Source organism: Chionomys nivalis, chromosome 18, assembly GCF_950005125.1.
Source record: "Chionomys nivalis chromosome 18, mChiNiv1.1, whole genome shotgun sequence".
In the NCBI taxonomy this organism is placed as follows: Eukaryota; Metazoa; Chordata; class Mammalia; order Rodentia; family Cricetidae; genus Chionomys; species Chionomys nivalis.
Genome location: NC_080103.1, coordinates 18,479,033 through 18,499,987, shown reverse-complemented (window position 1 = coordinate 18,499,987; position 20,955 = coordinate 18,479,033). Strand labels below are relative to the sequence as shown.

Below are 20,955 nucleotides of genomic sequence, written 5' to 3'. Positions count from 1 at the left end.
TCTGGCATTACCTCTCTGTTCTGGCGATTTCTAAGCAATGGATTGGGAACAATTGAATTATTGAGTCTGTGGTATACAAATGGAGCCTGTAGGAGGTAAATGCTCTAATAGCATATGCTTTCTAGTTGAGTCTTTGCTTTTTCAATATTTTCCTCCCTCTTTATTTTACTATTTCTAATTGAGATCTTTATTCCACAGTCATAATACCAAGACAACCACCTGGTTGGATCCTCGTCTCTGCAAGAAAGCCAAAGCCCCCGAAGACTGTGAAGATGGAGGTAGAGATTCAGAAGCCTTTCATACTAGGCTTATTCTCTTAATCCTTTTTTACTCTTCTTGCTTAGATAATGAGTTTTCCAATACCCTAAGCAAAAATAGTAATATTCATAAGCAGTTGATTGTAATCATAATTAACTGGTGGTAGTAATTATGTTATATAAGCTTATAAGAATTTTTCACCTTCTTTAAAAAGAAAAAATGTCTCTGCTGCTTTCTTAATGTATGTCCTAAAGTTGGACTTTTAAAATTATATTCAGTAAATTAGGTAGAGCTTCATTATGTCTAATGCAGAGCATAGGCCATATATCTAAAGACTTCCTGTAAGATATAGTAATCCAGACAGTTGTAGGACAAATAAGATCAGTGTAAGAAAACAGATCATTGTAGCCAAAAGAAAAGTTTGCTACAAAATAGAAATGGTGGGATATATCTTTAGTCACTTGATTTGCAATTAATTTGCCAAGAATCAATTTTCTGAGAAGAAAGTATCTTCAACAAATGTTACTGGAGCAAGTTGGCATTTTGTGTATAAGGCCCTGGTTTCCATTGCTAGTACTACAGAATATATAAATAAAGCAGAGCTTACTAGAAAAGCAAACTTCACCTATATCTCATTTCTTACACAAAGATTAATTTTTAATAAATAAAATAATAAGATAAATACGCCTAGTCATAAAGCTAAACCATAAAACTTTTAGAAGAAAATATAGGAAAATGTATTCATAAAGTGAAGATTGGTAGTTTCAATACAAACTACAAAAAGACTAGAAAAAATTGTTTTGTACCTAATTTTAAATTTTTAAATGTTCATTAAAAGATATCACTAAGAAAATAAATCAGGCCAAGCCTGGTATCACAGTCTTATAATTCTAGCTACTTATGAAGCTGGGGCAGAAGGATTTCAGATTTAAGACCAATCTGGACAACTTAGTGTCTAAAAATTTGAAAATGTATTTAAAGGAGCTAGTGCTATAAGTCAGTGGTAGAGCTCTTATGGAACCATGGTAAAGGGAGATAAGGAAATTAATAGATCAAATCTCAGATTTTACAGTGTCTAACAGAATTCTGGTAAGGATCTATAAAGAACTGTTTGAGGATTTTAAAAAAGGTTTGTGTGGATGAGTGATTTTTTTTTTTTCTTGTATGTCTTGTGTACCACTTGCGTCCATTGCCTATACAGGCCAGAAGAGGGGAGCCGATATCACTGGGACTAGAGTTAGAGAAGGTCACCATGTGGGTCCTGGGAACTGAACCAGGGTCCTTTGCAAGAGCAGCAAGTGCTCTCGACAGCTGAGCCACTGTTCCATCTCCTATAAAATTTATAACTCAGTGATTTAAAAAACGGACACCATATTTAAATAATCATTTACCAAAGAAGGTACACAAATGATCAAAATATACATGAAAAAGTTGCTGAAAACAGTTTGAGTGGTTAACACACTGGAATGATTGCAAGAATAAAAAAGATAACTAGGGAAACAGTAGCTCTTCCTTATTGATGTACAGAATGTAAATGGTACAGCCATTTTGAAAACCATTTTGTAAGTTTCTTAAAAGTTAAATTTGTCCACCATATGATTTTCCAATTCTGTTTATCTGTATCTACCCAGGAAGAATGAAAAGTGTTTATGTGTGTATGTGTGTGTGCATACTCAAAAGCTTATAGGTAAGAATTTATAGTTAACACTATCAATAAATACACCCAAAGTGGAAACAACTATTTGCATAATGAATATGTAATATGTAATATAACTCTACAGTTAACTAATATTTAGCAATTAAACTAAATAATATATATTTATATATGAAATGCAATTATACTGTCCAAAGTAAAAAAAGATAAGATGCAAAAGACCAGGTTATACTATTCTCTATATAAGAAAGTAATGAAATCTAAGGAAACAGAAAAGGTTAGGAGTTGTCTCGGGAAGAAGATGGGAATAGAGATTATTTGTGAATTTCCTAAAAGTGATAGAAATACTGAGTTAGTGACTGTAAAAATGAATAAGGTAGTAAAAAAAATCATTGTAATACATTTCCAATTGACATCTGCTTTCAAGGAAAAATTTGTTTTCTCTAGTGGAGTCTGACTTGGCATATTAATCTATACCCAGCAGTAGATAGCCAACACAAAACACAACTCAATGGTATTTGTGTAGATATTTTGTCTTATATTGCTTGTTTGGGCAGTTTTTGGTCATTATTGGTCTTTTGATCATGTAATAGTTTCTAATTTTATGTTTTTATGAATTTTCTTTTTGAATGTTAGTGTCTTTGTGTTTCTTATAGTTTTTTCCTTTTATAGAAAATTGAATTTTTTTCTCATGTAGTATATCCTGTTTACAGTCCCCCCCTTTTATTTCTACCAGTACATCCCTTTTCTCCAGATCCATCCACCTCTCTGTTTCTCATTAGAAAACAAACAGGTTTCTAAAGGATAATAACAAAATTAATTAAAATAAAATGTAATAAAATAAAACTAACACATTAAAATTAGTCAAAAACAAACAAAAGGAAAGGAACCCAGAGAAGACACAAGAAGCAGAAGCACTTGTTTGTACACCCAAGAATCCCATAAAAACACTTCATCCCCTTTGGCTCTTACACTCTTCTGTCCCCAACCCTTCCACAGGGTTCCCTGAGCCTTGAAGGGAGGGACTTGATGGAGACATCCCATTTAGAGCGGAGTGTTCCAAGGTTTCTCACTATCTGTCTAATGTCTGGCTCTGGGTTTCTGGATGTGTTCCCATCGGCTGCAGTGAGAAACTTCTCTCAGGATGACTGAGGCAGACACTCAAAACAGTTTAAGTATAGCAGAATGTCATTAGGAATAACTTTATTACTACTTTTTGTTATTTGTTTGTTCATTTTTAAGACCAGTAGTAGTATTTGTTCTTACCCTAGATCCCTGGGCTATCTAGTCTTTAGTTTTTGGTCAACCAAGCAATGTCAGGTATGGGTTCTATCTTGGGGAGTGTGCCTTTAGTCAAATCAGATAGTGGTTGGTTGCTGCCACTAACTTTGTGCCATTACACTAGCAAATCTTGCAGACTAGACACCATTGTAGAACAAAGGATTTGTGCTTTAGTTGGTGCTTACATTTCTCCTTTGGTAACATGCAGTGTACCTTTCTGTATCAAAGGTGCTAACACATAGGGTGAAGGCTCTGTGTTCAACATGTCCATGTTCAATGAGTTGTGTAGGTGTTGTCTTAAGCAATGGGACCTTGCTACACTTTGTGGAGAGCAAAAACCTAGGCTGTTTGTTTCTTCCTGTGGGGTCCCTTTGGCCAATACTTACTTTAGATGTAATCCCAATCCTTGTACTGGAAGCTTCATTTAGTGACAAAAGATGAACAGTTGGTGCTCTGTCTCTCCCATTAGTTAGTGATTTCCTTTAGATAATCTTCAGGTTTGTTTTTATTTTGGGAAGCTTATGTGTTAGGTTTCCATACTACCCCTCAAATGGCCCTCAATTTTAGCTCAGTTGTGTCTTCACGTATTCCCGTTATTTTTTTCCCTCTTCCCTCCTCCTCTCCACCTGATCCTTCTGTTCCAGTCCCCCTACTACTAATCCATCCAAAACTATCTGTTGTATATCCCTTTCTAGGGAGATCTGCCACCCTATCCTCAAGTCTCTTACTGTGTACTTAAACTCTGGTTCTACAAATTGTAACTTGGTTATCATTGGCTTAACAGCTAATATTTACGTATAAGTGAATATATACCGTATTTGTCTGTCTGGGTCTGGGTTACCTCACTCAAGATGATTTTTTTCCTAGTTCCTTCTATTTAATCTGCTATTTTCATCATTTTATTAATTCTATTTATCTGTGTATCTACTTGGTTATTGTATTTGTAGATGGAGACTGTGCTTTCGTTTTCCAGTTGCCTGACCCCAAATAATCAAACAGAAACTATATTAATTACAACAATGGCCAGTAGCTCAGGCATATTCCTAGCTAGCTCTTACATCTTAAATTAACTAATTTCTATTAATCTTTGTTGCCAGAGGATTTATGTCTGGGTTTTCAGTTCAATTCCATTGACCAACATGTCTGTTTTTGTGCCAATATCATGCTGTATTTACTATAGCTCTGTATGCATCTTGAAATTGGGGATGGTACTTCCAGGAGTTCTTTCATTATTCATGATTGCTTTAGCAATGCCGTGGGTTTTTTGTTTGTTTGTTTGGTTGGTTTGGTTTGGTTTGGTTTGTGTGTGTGTGTGTGTGTGTGTGTGTGTGGTTGTATGTTTTTTGTTTTTGTTTGTGTGTGTGTGTGTTTCCATATGAAGCTGAAGATTATTCTTTCAATATCTATGAAGAATTTTAATGGGGATTACATTGAATATGCAGATTGTTTTTGGTAGAATGGCCCTTTTTATTATATTAATCCTACTGATCCATGAGCATGGTCTTTGTCCATCTTCGTCTTTCACTTGTTTAGTTAGTTACCCCAGTATGTTTTGTATTTATTCAGACCATTGTGAAAGGTGGTGTTTCCCTGATTTCTTTCTCATTCTGATTGTTATTTGTCAGAGGGCTATTGATTTTTTTGTGAGTTAATTTTTGTATCCAGATACTTTGCTGAAAATGTTTATCAGCTGTAGGAACCCCAGTGGAATTTTAAGGGCACCTATGTATACTGTCATCATATACAAATAAAGATACTTTGACTTCTTTTCTAGTTTGTAACCCTTTGATCACCTTCAGTGATGTCTGTCCTTGATAATAAGCTGTTTCTTAGATGCAGCAGAAGGGTGGGTCCTGTTTTTAAATCCATTCTGTTATTCTGTGTCTTTTTTTTTCCTTTTCCCCCCAAGACAGTTTCTTTGTTTAGCTTTAGAGCCTGTTCTGGAACTCACTTTGTAGACCAGGCTGGCCTTGAACTCACAAAGATCTGCCTGCCTCTGCCTCCCAAGTGCTGTGATTAAAGGCATGTGCCACCATCACCTGTTTATTCTGTGTCTTTTTATTGGGGAAATTGAGAACACTGATGTTGAAAGATATTAGTGAACAACGATGTTGATTCCTGTTATTTTATTGTTGTGGTGTGTGTGTTTCCCTCTTTTGATTTTTCTGGTCAGAGATTATTTCTTATGTTTTCTTTTCTTTTTTTCTTTCTTTCTTTCTTTTTTTTTTTTTTTTTATTTTCGAGACAGGGTTTCTCCTTAGCTTTTGGTTCCTGTCCTGGAACTAGCTCTTGTAGATCAGGCTAGCCTCGAACTCACAGAGATCCGCCTGCCTCTGCCTCTCGAGTGCTGGGATTAAAGGTGTGCGCCACCACCACCTGGCTTTTCTTATGTTTTCTTTGGTGTGTTTACATCTTTAGGTTGGAATTTTTCTTCTATCAGTTTCTGTAGGGCTGGAATTATAAAGACTGCTAAATTTGATTTTTCGTGAAATGTCTTTATTTTCTTCATCTATTGTGAGTGAATGTTTTGCTGAGTATAGTTGTTGGGCCTGGCATCTCTGGTCTCTTAGAGTCTGTAGAACATCTGTCCAGGCTCTTTTAGCTTCCATTGAGAAGTCGGGTGTTAATCTAATAGGTCTGCCTTTATATATTACTTGGTCTTTCCCCCTTGCAGCTTTTAATATTCTTTCTTTGTTCTGTACACTTAGTGTTTTATTATTAAGTGTAGAGGGGAATTTCTTTTCTGCTCTAGTCTATTTGGTGTTCTCTATGCTTCCTGTACCTTGGTAGACATTTCCTTCTTTAGGTTAGGGAAATTTACTTCTATGATTTTGTTAAAAATATTTCCTGGCTTTCTTCCTTTTCCTCTATTCCTGTTATTCTTTGCTTTGGTCTTTTTATAGTGTCCCAGATTTCCTGGATGCTTTGTGCCAGAAATTTTTTTAGATTTAACTTTTTATTTGACTGGGATCTTCATTTCTTCTATGTCTTTAATGCCTAAGATTCTTTCTTCTATTGTATTCTGTTGGTGAGACTTGCTTCTGAAGTTCATGTTTGAGTTCCTAAATCTTTCATTCTACACTTACCTCAGTTTGAGTTTCCTATGTTGGCTCTGTTTCCACTTCCTTTTAATGTTTGTATTTTTATAGATTTCCTTAAGGGATTTATTCATTTCCTCTTAAGGTTCTCAGTCATATTTATAAAGGCTATCGTACTGTCTTTGTCTTGTGCTTCAGCTATATTACAATGCTTGGGGCCTACTGTGCTAGAGTTTCTGGGCTCTAGTGGAGACACATTGTCCTGGCTGTTACTGATTTTGTTTTTATCTGACATCTGGGCACCCAGGTTTGGGAAGGTAATTCTAGGTCCTGATAATATCATCTTGTCTTTGTCGGTTGGATGTTTGTTCCTTGGTTCTTAGGAGAATGTGATGACTATTTATTGCCTGGTAGGGAATTATTTTGGCATCCAGATAGGTGTGGTTACTGCGGGTTCTGGGTAATATGTGTTTCTAGATGTTGGGAGCTGATACTTAGGAATAGGGATAAACTGTGAGGCAAGGGAATGAGGGACCCCACAATTGCTTGTAACTATTTCCAGGGAATTCAACACCCTCTTCTGGATTCTGTAGGCACCAGCTTACACACACACACACACACACACACACACACACACACACGATAAAATATTAATTAATTAGAAAGAAAACAGGGGAGAAGGCTGGGCTTGGTGGCACATGCTTATAATTCCAGCACTTGGGAGGTGGAGGGCAAAGGAGAAGGCAGGTGGCAGGTGAGATGAATGGAAATAATTCTGTTCCCTCCTGTTGTTTGAGTTCCAAGAATCAATCTCAGGTGGTCAGGCTTAGTGTTAGGCACCCTTGCTCAGCCCCTGTATTTTCTTTATAAATTTTTTTGTATTTTATCTTCTTTGTCTATAAGGCTTTCATAGTAAGTCCTTTGTGATGTTGAAGTAAGCCATTGTGTAGGTAAACTACAACATGTAATACTTTAAAAACTGACTTTTCAGATTGTGCATATTCATTAGTCTTTGTCTATCTTGTTGATTTGTTGTCTTTCTTACTCCCTAATTCAATTTCTGCTCAATTCTCTGCATTTTCTGTTTGGTGGGAGGTGTTTATTCCTCTCTATTGACTGACCCACTTAATCTTTAGTATTTTGCCCTTCTTTCTGAACTAGATTTCCGTGTTTCCTATTGCGTTTGAACCTATTTTTGTTGTCTCATTGGTATGTCAAATGCACATATTTAAAGTAAATTTGACATCTTTGGCTTCTTTATTTCATAGACTCCATTTTTCTTGCACATTAGGCCAGGGCTAGCAGTTTTTACCTCTTCTTGTGCCCTCGGAAGCTCTCATTTCTTGGAGGTTGGTTGTTTTTGTTTTCATTTTCTTTTGTTATTTTTTTTATTTTGTCAATGTATTTGTCAAAATTATCAACCTATTGAAAACCTGAAAAAAATTTCCTGTAAACACATATATGTGTGCCAATGAGGTTTTAGAAATAATGTGTTGCTTTGTAGCCTAGGCATGTTTCAGAACTCCGTAGTCACTGTGCCACTCCCCTGTTCTCTAGGATTAAAGGCTTTTGTTTATAACCTCCTCTCTTCTACTCTTCTGACGCATCCTAACACCAGTAGTCTCCAAGATGTTGGCATTAAAACCATCTAATTGTATACTAGAAGAAAACATTGAAACTTGTTTTCATAGCATTCTTGAAAGTAAAAATATTTATATAAAATAAACTTCACTATTTTGAGTACTATTTTGTTAATGGTACTCTTACTCATTCCATTATCAAAATTGTCACATACATTATCTAGAACATGTCGACCATGACACCATTCCAGGTCACTGAAGTCTTGCAGTTTATTTCTGCCCATTTGAACCTGTGATATGTAGCTTTTAAAGCAACCCACACACAATGGAATGTTGCTTTAAGAGAGTTAAGTAGAAGTACTGCTGATTGAAGATAATACAAACATCTATGCCCAAGCTAATAATACAATAAGTAAATAGAAGTTGAGCTGGCATCCTCAGATACCTCATATGAGGTGTTTTCAGGGGTTTTAAAGTACTCACAATTATGTAGTCTTCTCATTTTTAAACATCTGGTTTTACATATGCTTTATTAAATACATATTAAATATGTGTGTACTAGACCAAAGCATGATCAAAAACCAATTGGACAAACTCCAAACTCTGAATTTGCATGTCTGATGTCAAAATGTTCTTCAGATCTCCAGCGCCATTCAGGTTTGTTGACTGTAACATACTTATTCTCTTGGGCTGGTTCCACTCCCTGTTAGCAGCTCTCATGGGCAGGTATCCCATGACTCTGGCATCTCTAACATCTTGGGTTGTCCAGTGCAATTCAGGATTCAACTTCACAGCTTCACGTAATGGCCTCTCTACTAGGCCTCCATTCAACGACACCATGATAAATGCCTGGCCTCCATGGCTTCATTCCTTAACTCTTAAACCAGAACCTCGTGGCCGAAGCGGCTAAGTTCTGCTCCTTGCTGGGGCTGGAAGATGGTCCCTTAGTTCAAATAATTTTCACCAGCTTTCTGTTGTTTACTGCCTAAGCTTGGTTGTCCTGAAATTTGCTCTGTAGACCAGACTGGCCTGAAACTCAGAGATCCACCAACCTCTGCCTTCTGAGTAAAGGAATGGAAGACCTGCCCCACCACACTGACTCAGCTCTTCTTTAGTTCCTTTTCACAAGTTGGAAATTTAACTGGGTGAGATCTTGCTATGAGGTCACCACTTCCTATATTCCATTTCTTAATTCATTTATTTCCTTGAACACAAGATTTAGCTCCATTCCATTTATTAGTGCTCTTTTTCTCCTCAAAATGTACATTTTGTAGTTTACTCCACTCAGCTTGCTCCTTTTCATTGTAAATCATTATAAGCAGGGACACTAGTAACCACACAACAGAGTCTATACGAGGCTGTTTTGAGATCTCTTCCATCAGCAGAATTAGTCTAAAACTTTTCGCTTTAGCCTCAGGCAGACTCTTTGGACAAGGGCAAAAGGCAGCTACTTTTTGTCACAAGATCTCTAGGCAGCATGCTAAAATTCTTCTCTGTGACCTCAAGACAGGTTTCAAACAAGGCCAACACACTCGAACAAAGCCATACCTTCTACTAATGCCACTCCCATGAGATTATGGGGCCAGTACACAGAGTGGGGAAGTTCCCGGACTAGAGGGGGCAGGGAGAGAAGCTGTGATGTCTTTCAGATTAATTTGATGACCCACCCCAGTTCATCGAATCAGACACAGCACCACTGTCCTCTATGCTCCTATTAGTATGGCCCATTAAGCAGTGTTTATAGCGTTCCACTACTTTCCATATCCAAAGTACCAAAGTCCAAATTCCTCCAAACAAGTACATGGTCAGGCCTGTGACAGCAGTACCCCAGTTCCTGGTGCCAACTTTAAGGTTTTCGTTACTGTGAAGAGACACATGACCATGGCAACTCTTATAAAGAAAACATTTAATTGGGGTGACTGCCTTATAGTTTCAGAGGTTCAGTTCATTATCATCATAGCAGGGAGCATGGCAGTATGCAGGCACATGTTGTTCTGTGCTGAGATTGTTACATCTTGCAGTCAACAGGAAGTCTGCTGACACATTAGACAGTATTCTGAGCATAAGAAACCTCAATGCCAGACTCCACAGTGACACACTTCCTCTAACAAAGCCACACCTTCTAATAGTGCCACTCCCTATGAGTCCTGTATATTCAAACTACCACAGAGGGGAAAGTTTCCAGGCTAGAGGAGACAGAGAAGGGAAAGCAGCTGTGATGTCTTTCAGATTAATTTGATGACTCACATAAACAGTATGGTTTTTTTTTTAATTCTGTAATGTTCTGTAGAAGGAGATAAAGAGTTGTCTTCATCTACTAATTCAGAGTCACAAAAAAAACTAAATACGAACTAGAGACATGAGGTCAGATGTGGGCTAGCCATTGAGTACGGAGTCCTGCGTCTGCATGGATGCTCTCTATTTTACTTCTGTAGGAAGCAGCATTAAGCACCCGTACTCTCTCCCCTGAGGCAGGCAAGGTAGAGGACAGACTAGGATGTTTCTCAACAAGCAGGTAGCATCTGAAACAGGAGTTCCTAGAGTCTCAGCCGTATTGAGTGTATTCTGTAAAGCTAACTACTCAGGAAAGATACTTTTTACTTTGTGGAAGGAACTGAGGGGCTCAAAGAAATAGAAAATGTTTCTTTCATGCTTCTCTATGGAGTTTGAGAAATTCAGACTATTTCTTTGTCACAATATAATTATTTATAGTGTCCTCTTTTACTCTCAAAAGTAGACATATGGGTCACCCAAATGGCTCAGCAGGTAAAGATGACTTGCTGCCAAATCTGACTACTGCTTTCATTTCCCAATCCACATGGTAAAAGGAGAGAACTAGCTGCTGAAAGTTGTGCTCTGACCTCTACATGGGCACTGTGGTACGTGTTCACACAGATACACATAAACAAACCAAGGAGGTTCATGAAAAATACATTTTTTCCAAGAATAGTTAAACACCTTCAGTAGAAGGGTTACAGCTAGATATACATTCCAGTATTGTCTGCATAATCTGGTAGGGAGGTCCTGATTGGACCCTTGAGTCTCTATCTTTTATGCTCAGCAACTTTTACCACTTTCTCTGTGTACTTTGTCTCCCTTCACAGGAAGGAGTAGGCCTGCAGTTGACTGTTTTCACTAAAGATTATATCAGAGAGAGAGAGAGGAAGAGGATGTGTGTGTGTGTGTGTGTGTATATATATATATATATATATGAATATATATCTTCTCCATCATGCTTTATATAGAGTATATGTTAAAAGAAAATAATATTTTGAATGTAGGAGTGTATAAGATACTGTTTGCCATCAACTGATCATTTAAGATATTCTAGGCAAACTTCACCAATTCTAAAATGTATCCTTTCTTTCCCGTTCTTCTGAAATTTGAACCCAGCTATGTCTCCACACTATCTGATGATTTAACAGATGAATATATTTATCTTCCATTCAAATAAAATAATTAGTATTTTGGCTTAAGTAATTATCTTAGAAAATCCAACATCAGGATTCTATTCTACTCTCAACCCACCCATTCCTTATATGATGAAAGAACAATTAAGAATAAATTTTTGCCAAAGCCATCTTATAAATATATTGAATGTTGAATCATTTTGGAGCTTAGAGAGTGATAATAGAAAATTACCAGCTGAATAGGCCTCCATCGTGAAAATAAGAAAAAAAATCATTTTGAAATAGAGAAAAGGGAAAGGATAAATTCATGAGCATTAGAACCATCCAGCTGCATAATATGCCAAAATTAGTTTTGCTTTTTCGAGTCAACTGTTTTTGGGGGGAATGCTTCTGTTTCTAACAGAGGAAAAGATAGTGAGGTTAGTTAGGTCTTTCCCATTCCCCAAATAAACATATTTCTCTTGCCTTTGACCCTAGATCTTTACACAGTTCTTACACTATCTTTTTCACAAATTTTTCTTTTTCTTTTTTGGTTATCTCTTGTTAAGGATTCTACTTCTATTTTTAAAATTATATTGATTGTAATAGTCTTGCATTTAGCACCCACCCCAACCCTGCCTTCAACAAACTGCTTCCCTCCTCAACAGGGTTTTTCTGTGTATATCTCTGGCGGTCTTGGAACTCATTCTGTAGACCAGGCTGGCCTTAAACTTGGAGATCCAACTGCCTCTGCCTCCCAAGAGCTGGAATTAAAGTTATGTGTCACCACTACCTGGCTCTTTTTTCCTTTTTTGAGGCAAGGTCTCACTATGTAGCTCTGGCTGGCCTGTAACTAACTCTGTGTAGATCACGCTGGCTTCAGGCTAACAAAGATCTACTTACATTTACCCCCCCGAGTGCTTTGATTAATGGCATGTGCCACTATGCCCAGCCTAGAACTGCTTTTCTTAAAATTACCAACAACCTGATTGTTTATCTTGATAGCTTCTTGACAGCTCTTCCTCACTGCTTCACACAGCTCTGTTTGTGCTGGTCATGCCCTCTGTCTTTGACCCTTTCCCATAGACTGTAATTTATCCTTCCAGTTTCTACTATGTCAGTGGTCCTCAGACTGTTTATCTTTCACCTCTCTCTGTTCACAGTTTCAGCAGTCTTACCATTGCCATGGCTGTTCCCATGGTGTCTACCAAATGTCTACCTTCCTATGCTTATCTGTTAAATCTAGGTCCATATTGCCAGAAGCTTCATAGATACCTCTATCAGGATGTCTTCAGACTACATATATGGAATGCCTTTCCTTCTTGCCTTTAACAAATGATAATTCTCTCTTTTGTTTGAGTAAAAACTGGTTATTCTAAGCTTTTCCTTCACTGTATCCTTTTTGTTGCAGTTAAGTACTAAGTTCTAGTATTGTAACTTTGTTTTCTTTATCTATTTATTAAAGATTTCTGCCTTCTCCCCGCCACCACCTCCCATTTCCCTCCCCCTCTCCCGATCAAGTCCCCCTCCCTCGTCATCCCTAAGAGCAATGAGGGTTCTCTGCCCTGTGGGAAGTCCAAGGACCACCCACCTCCATCCAGGTCTAGTAAGGTGAGCATCCAAACTGCCTAGGCTCCCACAGTACGTGCAGTAGGATCAAACACCCATTGCCATTGTTCTTGAGTTCTCAGCAGTCCTCATTGTCTGTTATGTTCAGCGAGTCCGGTTTTATCCCATGCTTTTTCAGACCCTGGCCAGCTGGCCTTGGTGAGTTCCGGATAGAACATCCCCATTGTCTCAGTGTGTGGGTGCACCCCTCGCGGTCCTGAGTTCCTTGCTCGTGCTCTCTCTCCTTCTGCTCCTGATTTGGACCTTGAGATTTCTGTCCGGTGCTCCAATGTGGGTCTTTGCCTCTGTCTCCTTTCATCGCCTGATGAAGGTTAATATTCAGGAGGATGCTTATATGTTTTTCTTTGGGTTCACCTTCTTATTTAGCTTCTCTAGGATCACGTATTATAGGCTCGATGTCCTTTATTTATGGCTAGAAACCAAATATGAGTGAGTACATCCCCTGTTCCTCTTTTTGGGTCTGGCTCACCTCACTTAGGATAGTGTTTTCTATTTCCGTCCATTTGCCTGCAAAATTCAGGAAGTCGTTGTTTTTACTGCTGAGTAGTACTCTAATATGTATATATTCCATACTTTCTTCATCCATTCTTCCATTGAAGGGCATCTAGGTTGTTTCCAGGTTCTGGCTATTACAAACAATGCTGCTATGAACATAGTATTGTAACTTAAAAACTTAACCGTTTCTTAAGTGTCTACTTGTGCTGGACACAGTATTAAGACTTTTTAAATGCTTCTTCTGTCTCCTAAGTTCTTCTAAATCTTAATTTTATATTTTTAGTTCCTGTAACAGTTATTCATATTAGTTATTAGTAAGTACTTGATAATGTGTTGTAGTAATTAATCTTTGTTATCAAAGATTATAAAAATTGGTTGAATTTGACCTGAGTATTGTGAGGATTGCTTTCAGAAAGGTTATCTACAGAGGGAAGATCACCTAGAATATGGATAGCATCATCAATTGGGTAGGAATCCCAGACTGAATAAAAAGGAGAAAGTGAGCTGCACTCTGGTTCCTGACTGTCAAACCAGCTGCTTCACATTCCTGCTGCCATGCCTTCCCCACGATGATGGCCTGTGCCCTTAAATTGTGAGCCTAAACGAACTCTTCCTTCCGTAAGTTGCTTCATTACGTATTTTGTCACAGCCACAAGGTATTACACGTTCATTTTTATGCCAGGAGAACTAGAAACTGAGGAAATCACCGCGGCCTCCTCTCCCACTTTTTTCTCCCCTGATCTCTATAGTAATTCTCGATCTTATCCCTCTGACTTCCTTATCTCTAAGATGCCCATTCTCCTCGCTCCTACTACCAGTGCCTTAGTTCCAGCCTTCATAATTTATTGCCCAGTCTATTCATGGGCTTTATTTGCTGTTATATCACTCCATTCTGTCTGTTTCTTCCTGTTACTGATGGCTGATAATCTCATACAAATATAAATTTAATCATGTCATAGTCCTGCTTAATCACTCTTATTATAATCAAAATAAAGATCACGAGCCTGGGTGGTGGCTAAGTTGGTGGGAATTCTTGTTGTGCAATAAAGATGACCTGAGCATGAATTTCCAACATCCATATACAAGACAGGCATAGCCATGTGTCCCTGTCACCCTGTCCTTGTAGGTCAGAGACTGGGTGCTCCCTGGCTAACACGCCTACTTGAAATGATGAGCTGTCTCAAAAGCTAAGGTAAAAGGCCAGTGAGATAGCTTAGCTATCTCGTTTGACCACTTGAGTTAATTCCCATCACCCACATGGTAGATGGATAGAACCAATTCCTGAAAGTTGTCTTTTGACCATTGCACATATTCCTGTCATGTGTGTGCTCGGCACACACTCATGCAACACACCACACACACACACACATACACACACAAATAAATGCAATTGAAAAATAAGGGGGAGGGCTCTAGAGAAAAATACCTAATGTCCTTTGCCCTCCGTACTCATATGAACAATGCACATAATTCCTTAGCATGGCACACTTGGAGTCTTATAATTGGCACTTATAAGACTCATCTCTCTTTGCATATAACTTTTCCTCTGTTCTGCCAAATTATCTGTGATTAACGAAAAGACAAGGCATTTTTTGGTCTACATTTTATTTAGCAAAGGAAATATTAAGTTAAAATGTACTACAAAGATATATAAATTAGACCTAAGAATAAGATGCATCTTGTGTTTATTTCTATGTGAAGGTGATCTGACTACAACGCCTGTCACCCCATTGATAGCCAGGGCTGACTCAACTGATCTGTCTGGCTAGGCGGGCGTCCCCTTCCTCCCTCACCCCTCCATGTGCGACATTCCCCAAACTGCGCACTAGGTTGAAGAGGATGGCCTTCCCAGAATAGAGGAGGACCCGTCTTTGGTCAAGGATAATCCTCCCCTGCTAGAACTTCCAAACAAGCTTTTAATACTTTAATTATAATTAAGTCGGTTCTTTCAGATGCTCTGCTGAGGTTAATATAACGAAAAGTAAGTCCTTCCTTAGGTTTTAAACTTACCTGGACTGTGCACTTGAAATGACAGAAGTCCAAGACTGGGTTCTTCTTTAAGATGTAGGTCAGAATGTGTGTGTGTGTGTGTGTGTGTATATATATAAAATAAGTGATGATGTATAAAAGTAGAAAACATAATAAGATGCAGCTGTTTGGATTGGACTTACGGGAACTTGTGTTTCACATCAACTTTATCAAGCATCTTAAAAGAAATATAAATGATTATTATAATTTATTAATTTATAATAATTTATTATAATAACTTGTATTTTTTATTTTATTCTGATTTGTGTGTGTGTGTATATATAGGCGTGTTCATACGAGTTCAAATGCCCAAGGGGAGACATTGGATTCCCAGGAACTAGAGCTACAGGCAGTAGAGAGCTAAGAACGAATGGATCTGAAGTTCTAACCTGAGTTACTTAACCCCTCAGCTCTTCAGCACCCTAATAACTTAATTTTGTCTTGTGTTCAGATAATATTTTTATTTTAATGTTATTTTTTCATAAGTTAGCTTGTGTGCGTGTGCTTTTTTTGTTTGTTTGTTTTTTTAAGACAGGCTTCTACTAGATAGCTTCCGCTGGCCTAGAACTCACTATGTAGATCAGGGTGCCTCAAACTTCAGAAATCCACTTGATTCTGCCTCCTGAGTGCTGGAATTAAAGGCTTGCATCACCACACCCAGCATAGGTCAACTTTTGTTCTAGTACCCTAATTACCTGCTGAGATAACTTGGCTATTGAAAAAGCTACTCAAACTAAAACTGTTTTGTTCTCTGAGACATGACCCCTCAGCTTTCTAAATCTCAAGCATTAATTTAATAAATTTACTCACTGATTAATTTTGTTCTTTATTTACAGAGCTTCCTTATGGCTGGGAGAAAATAGAGGACCCTCAGTATGGAACATACTATGTCGAGTAAGTTTTATTATTTGAGTTAATAGTTTCCAAAACGTTTTCTTTTTCTGTACAACCCTAGGGAATACTAAATATGACACCTTATGTTTTTATGGCCTGATTTTCTGGTTATTTTGACTAGAAGAAAAGGAGCACTTTCTGCGCTGACTTTGAGGTTTCTAGAAGTTAGCTTTGGGTTCCTCAATATAGAACATAAAAGGGGAAGCCAGAGTGGAGGCATATGCTTGTACTCCCAGTACTTGAGAGTTGAGAATGCAGAGTACTTGAGTTAGCAACACTTAGCAATATAGAAAGACCCATTTCTAAGGAAAGAAGAGAAAGGAAGGAGGAACAAGGAGAAGGGTATGACGGGGAAGATTGTAAAAGAAGGAGGAAAATTGTGTGGAGGACTAATGGTTACTGCATTCTTTAAAGAGGAAGGCAGTAGATGGACACTGGGTGACTGAACTCCTGTGGTCTCTTCCATCACTACCAGTGTGTACTTCCAAAAGGCATTAAGGTCATTGTAATATAGTAATCCAAAATTTAGAGGTATATAATTAAAGATGTGTTCTCTTTTAAAGTGGTCTAGAGACTGTAGTCTTCTTTCAAGGAGTGAAGCCTGCTTCTAATGCAGCTGTATAAACAGATAGGAGCAACCACACAGTTGCTGTTAGTGACCACTTTCACTTCTGAGCTTTCCTTCCTTTTATCAGATTGCTTCATTGTTCAGACTACTAGAATTACCTTCTTTCTGGGGGCTACAGAGAGGATTTTAACTTTAGGTGCTGATGCCAGAAACCTCAATATTATCTGGAAATTTAAAGGCATAGAGGTCCTCTGTTTTCTCCTAGCCATAAGGAAGCTCTGTAAATAAAGAAAAGAATTAGTGAGTGAATTTATCTTATTAAACTAATGCTTGAGAGTTAGAAAACTGAAGACTCATTTTTCATAGAACAAACACAGTTTAAGTTTGAATGACTTCTTCATTAGCCAAGTGTATCTCAGCAGGTAATTAGAATACAAGAATAAAAGCTGACATTAGCTGCCTTATTTGCAAAATCAAAATGATACTATTACCAGGAAAAATAGGAGGTTAACGAATATTCTAATTTATTGGGTGCTGTTAGATCCCAGCAGATCTCTGTGAGTTTGACACCAGTCTGGTCTACAAAGCAAGTTCCAGGACAGCCAGGTTGTTACATAGAGAAACCCTAACTCAGAAAAAAAAAATCTTCTATTATGATTAATTTTCAATACTAGTTATTATAAATCAATGCCACTTCCTGGTAGTTATCCCTAAAGTAAGTATCTTTGACTCCCACTGTGGTCTTTAGTATGTAGGTTCTTCCTGCATCTCTGTGGTTAGAGAGCTGCTTGAAGTGACTTCTTAAAAGCAAGTGTGTATCCTGAGGAAGCAACTTAGTCTTCAATAGGTGTGTAACTTGCCATATCCAATGTTTTGCTTCCTTTGACAAACTTTACTAATTTTCCTTCTATTGTGTTATTTAATATATTGCTGATAATGATGTAATGTGATATGCAAAGTACTCATCGGCTCTTTTGATATTTTTATTTTCCCTAAGGCATGAGTAGTTGAAGGAAGAAACAGTATCTTTTTGTTAGTGTTTTTCAAGTCAAAGGCAGATTTGAAGGCCAACTGAAAGGCATTTATGCAATGTTTTTCCCCTTGTACTTAGCCTGTTTAAATTATTCTTGCATCAAATATTATTTGCCAGTGATGCTGCTGAACATTTTTGAGATAATGACTCTCATTATTACTCATTCCAAGTGGATGTGAAAACATAATCAAGAGGTGAAAGTCATTTGTGTGTTATAAAATCTTTAACTGAATGATCTGGTTCCTCTGAAGCGAAGACCCAATAGTGAAGCAGCTTTAGGGAAGTCCTGAAGTCCACTCCAAGTACTCATGGAGGTGTGTGAAACACCTAGATAGAAAGAAGGAACATCAGCACCGCGATTATATTCAATCGACTCAGAACAAGCTCATTTACAGAAGATAATTTATTAGATTAAGAAGAACAGTCTGTACTAAAGATGTACTTTATAGAATGTGGCTTGAGTCCCAGATTAACTGGGTCTGAGTTTCAGCTCTAGTAGTCTACAGTGAGCTGACTGGTGAGATGAAGAGCTGTTACTTGAATGGCTATTCTTTGGCTGTCTTAGTTATCAGACCAGATGGCACCATGATTGCTTTTGGCAGGAATCTTGCAGTAGTAACACTAACTACAATGGCAGTTTTTCAGGGTTTTTTTGTTTTGTTTTGTTATAGTTACTTTAAAAGATGAGATTCTGAAATGGATCTTTTTTTTAAAAAAAGTTCTAAAATTTAATAGCAAGTCTTCTATAGAAATACTTAATTTTGAAATGGGGGAGGGGTTTGCCACAGCATGCTTAAGTGGTTACATGGGAGATCATTCTTTCCTTCCATGATGTCATTCCTAGGAGTCATTATCAATAGTCTCTTCTCACACTTAAGAAGTTCTTTGCTTAGAGGGTGTCCTTACTCCATAGCTAGACAATTAAATCTATTCATCTTAATATGTGCTTATAAATAACAAAGTGGACAACCCTTCACCAGGTGCACCACTTGGGAGAACAGGCCATTTGCCTGGGCAGCATAGTACAATTGACCCTGTAGACAGGGGTGAAGGAGAGACAGCTCTGAGGGCATGAGATGGACATAGCTAGTGCCACCTCCCTCGTCTGTGTAGTGATGGTGGGAGTGCCCTCTCGGTGCCCTCTCCCACAACCCTTACCACCTGTGGTAGGCAAGGAAGCTGAACCTGCCACTTACCAGGTGTATACTCAAGAAAGTGGGTCCTGCATCTCACCTGGGCAGCACAGCAGAGCTGACTCTATTGACAGGGGTCCAGATGAACCAGTCCAAGAACATGAGGCGGGAGTTCTGGCTCCGTCCCTCGTCGTGGGCAGAGTAGAGATACCCCCTCTGCCTGTGGTGAGTGGGAGAGCTGGCTCTGGGGTCATAAGAGCAGGAGAGCTATCCTTGCCCCTCACCAGCTACAGCACTTGAGAGAGTGGCCCCTACACCTCCCCTGGGCAACACAGTAGAGCTGGCCCTGATGGTCCAGGGGTGGAAGAGCCAACCCCAGCAATGTGAAAGCAGAACTGGCCCTGCCCCTTGCTCGTTGCTACAAGGGATGAGTCAGGACAGTACAAGAGAGCTCGCCATGGTAGTGAGAACAGAAGGGGAGCTGGCAGACTGACCATCCCTGCAACTACCCAGGCCCAGAGCCAGGGTTATGAGTTAGCCATCCCGACATCTACCCCATCTATGATCTACGGGAGCACATAAAGGGACCAGTCCTGCGGTCCCAAAGCTGCAGGATCTCCACAACACAGGGCAACAACAGGATGTCCAAGAGAAGTCCCAGTGAGGACCCAGAATCCATCCAAAACCAGAGACCTTGAGCCAGACCAATAACTATTTGCAGTGAACACTTGCATCAAAGATAAATGGACAGAAGGGTTTACTATGTGACTCATTGTGTCACATTACAGCTTGTTAAGGGGGTTACAAAGGGACAGAAATGAATGGGATCGAGATTCATGATGTGAAAGACACAAACATAAAAAGAAAGTTAAAAAAAAAGCCAAGTGTAATTTCACTGGTGTGTTTTATAAGAAGGGTGGCATTTAATATGGTCTAATGTAGTTGATGCAATTGATTACTCCATTATTTTCATTTATCTAAGAATTTTCAGAAAAATGATATTATTCATTTATATGTCTCTACTCTCTTCTTTCACATATCACAAAGCGTAGAAATATAAATCACTAATTGTTTGCCTCTAAAGCCATTGTGGCAAAATGAGTCGTTCTTGCTCATGATATAAAAGGCAGCTAGAGTTCATCTCTAAATAGAATTCTTTCTGAGTGCTAATTTTAAGGGTTTTTTTCTTAAGAATGCCAAGATTTTCATTTTCATATGCTGAAAGTTAAGAAGCACTAGAGGTGGGCTGGAGAGATGACTCATTAGTTGAAAGTATGTTCTGCTTTTCTAGAGGACCCCAGTGGCTCACAACTGCCTGTAAGTCTAGCTCCGTGGGATCCAGTGCTCTGACCTCTAAGGGCACACACTTGGCACACACCAGACAAATAAAATAAAATTAAATGGTTTTTAAAAGACACTGTAGAAGCCCAAAGGACTAAGAAAACTAACATCCCTTGCTATAATAGTTAGTTGTTCTATTGTTTCTGTTTGTTTTTTCATTACCTTCACCATTAATAACACAGGTAACAAAGGAAACATTGCTTCCCTTTGTATATGTATATTGTATGATTAATTGGCCTATATACAGATAATAAGAGCTTGAAATTCTCATAGTTTGATGTTTAATTGTTGGTGTTTGGTAATTTCCTTTCTTACTGAAGCAGATTTTTAGTGGAAAACATATTTGACTGAACTGTCTTTGTGTTTTGACATGATAGAATATGTTCAAATGGCTTCTGAATTGGACCTCATCATGGTTTTAAACATCATTTTTAGTTTTTGTTCTTTTGTCACAGCTACATTCTAAAATAACTATCATTTAAGTGGCTTGCCAAAATGTCAGTGCTACAATTCTTGTGTAACAAGTGGAAGCTTGTCTTTTTCCTGCTTTCCTACAGAGTTCTAAACTTTCCAAGAGTCAATTGTGAATGTACTTAGTCACAGTCCCACTAAATTTATGTTACATTTATTTAAC

General features: G+C 38.3%; 1 protein-coding gene across 2 annotated transcripts in view; it reads left to right on the top strand.

Annotated features, from left to right (window-relative positions):
- Positions 1-20,955, top strand: part of Magi3 (membrane associated guanylate kinase, WW and PDZ domain containing 3) — a 231,246-nt gene that overhangs the window by 149,097 nt on the left and 61,194 nt on the right. For both annotated transcript variants that reach the window (XM_057793099.1, XM_057793100.1), the window contains exons 6-7: positions 199-278; positions 16,189-16,246. In XM_057793099.1, the coding sequence (XP_057649082.1) occupies positions 199-278; positions 16,189-16,246 (138 nt within the window). The remainder of the gene's footprint in view (positions 1-198; positions 279-16,188; positions 16,247-20,955) is intronic.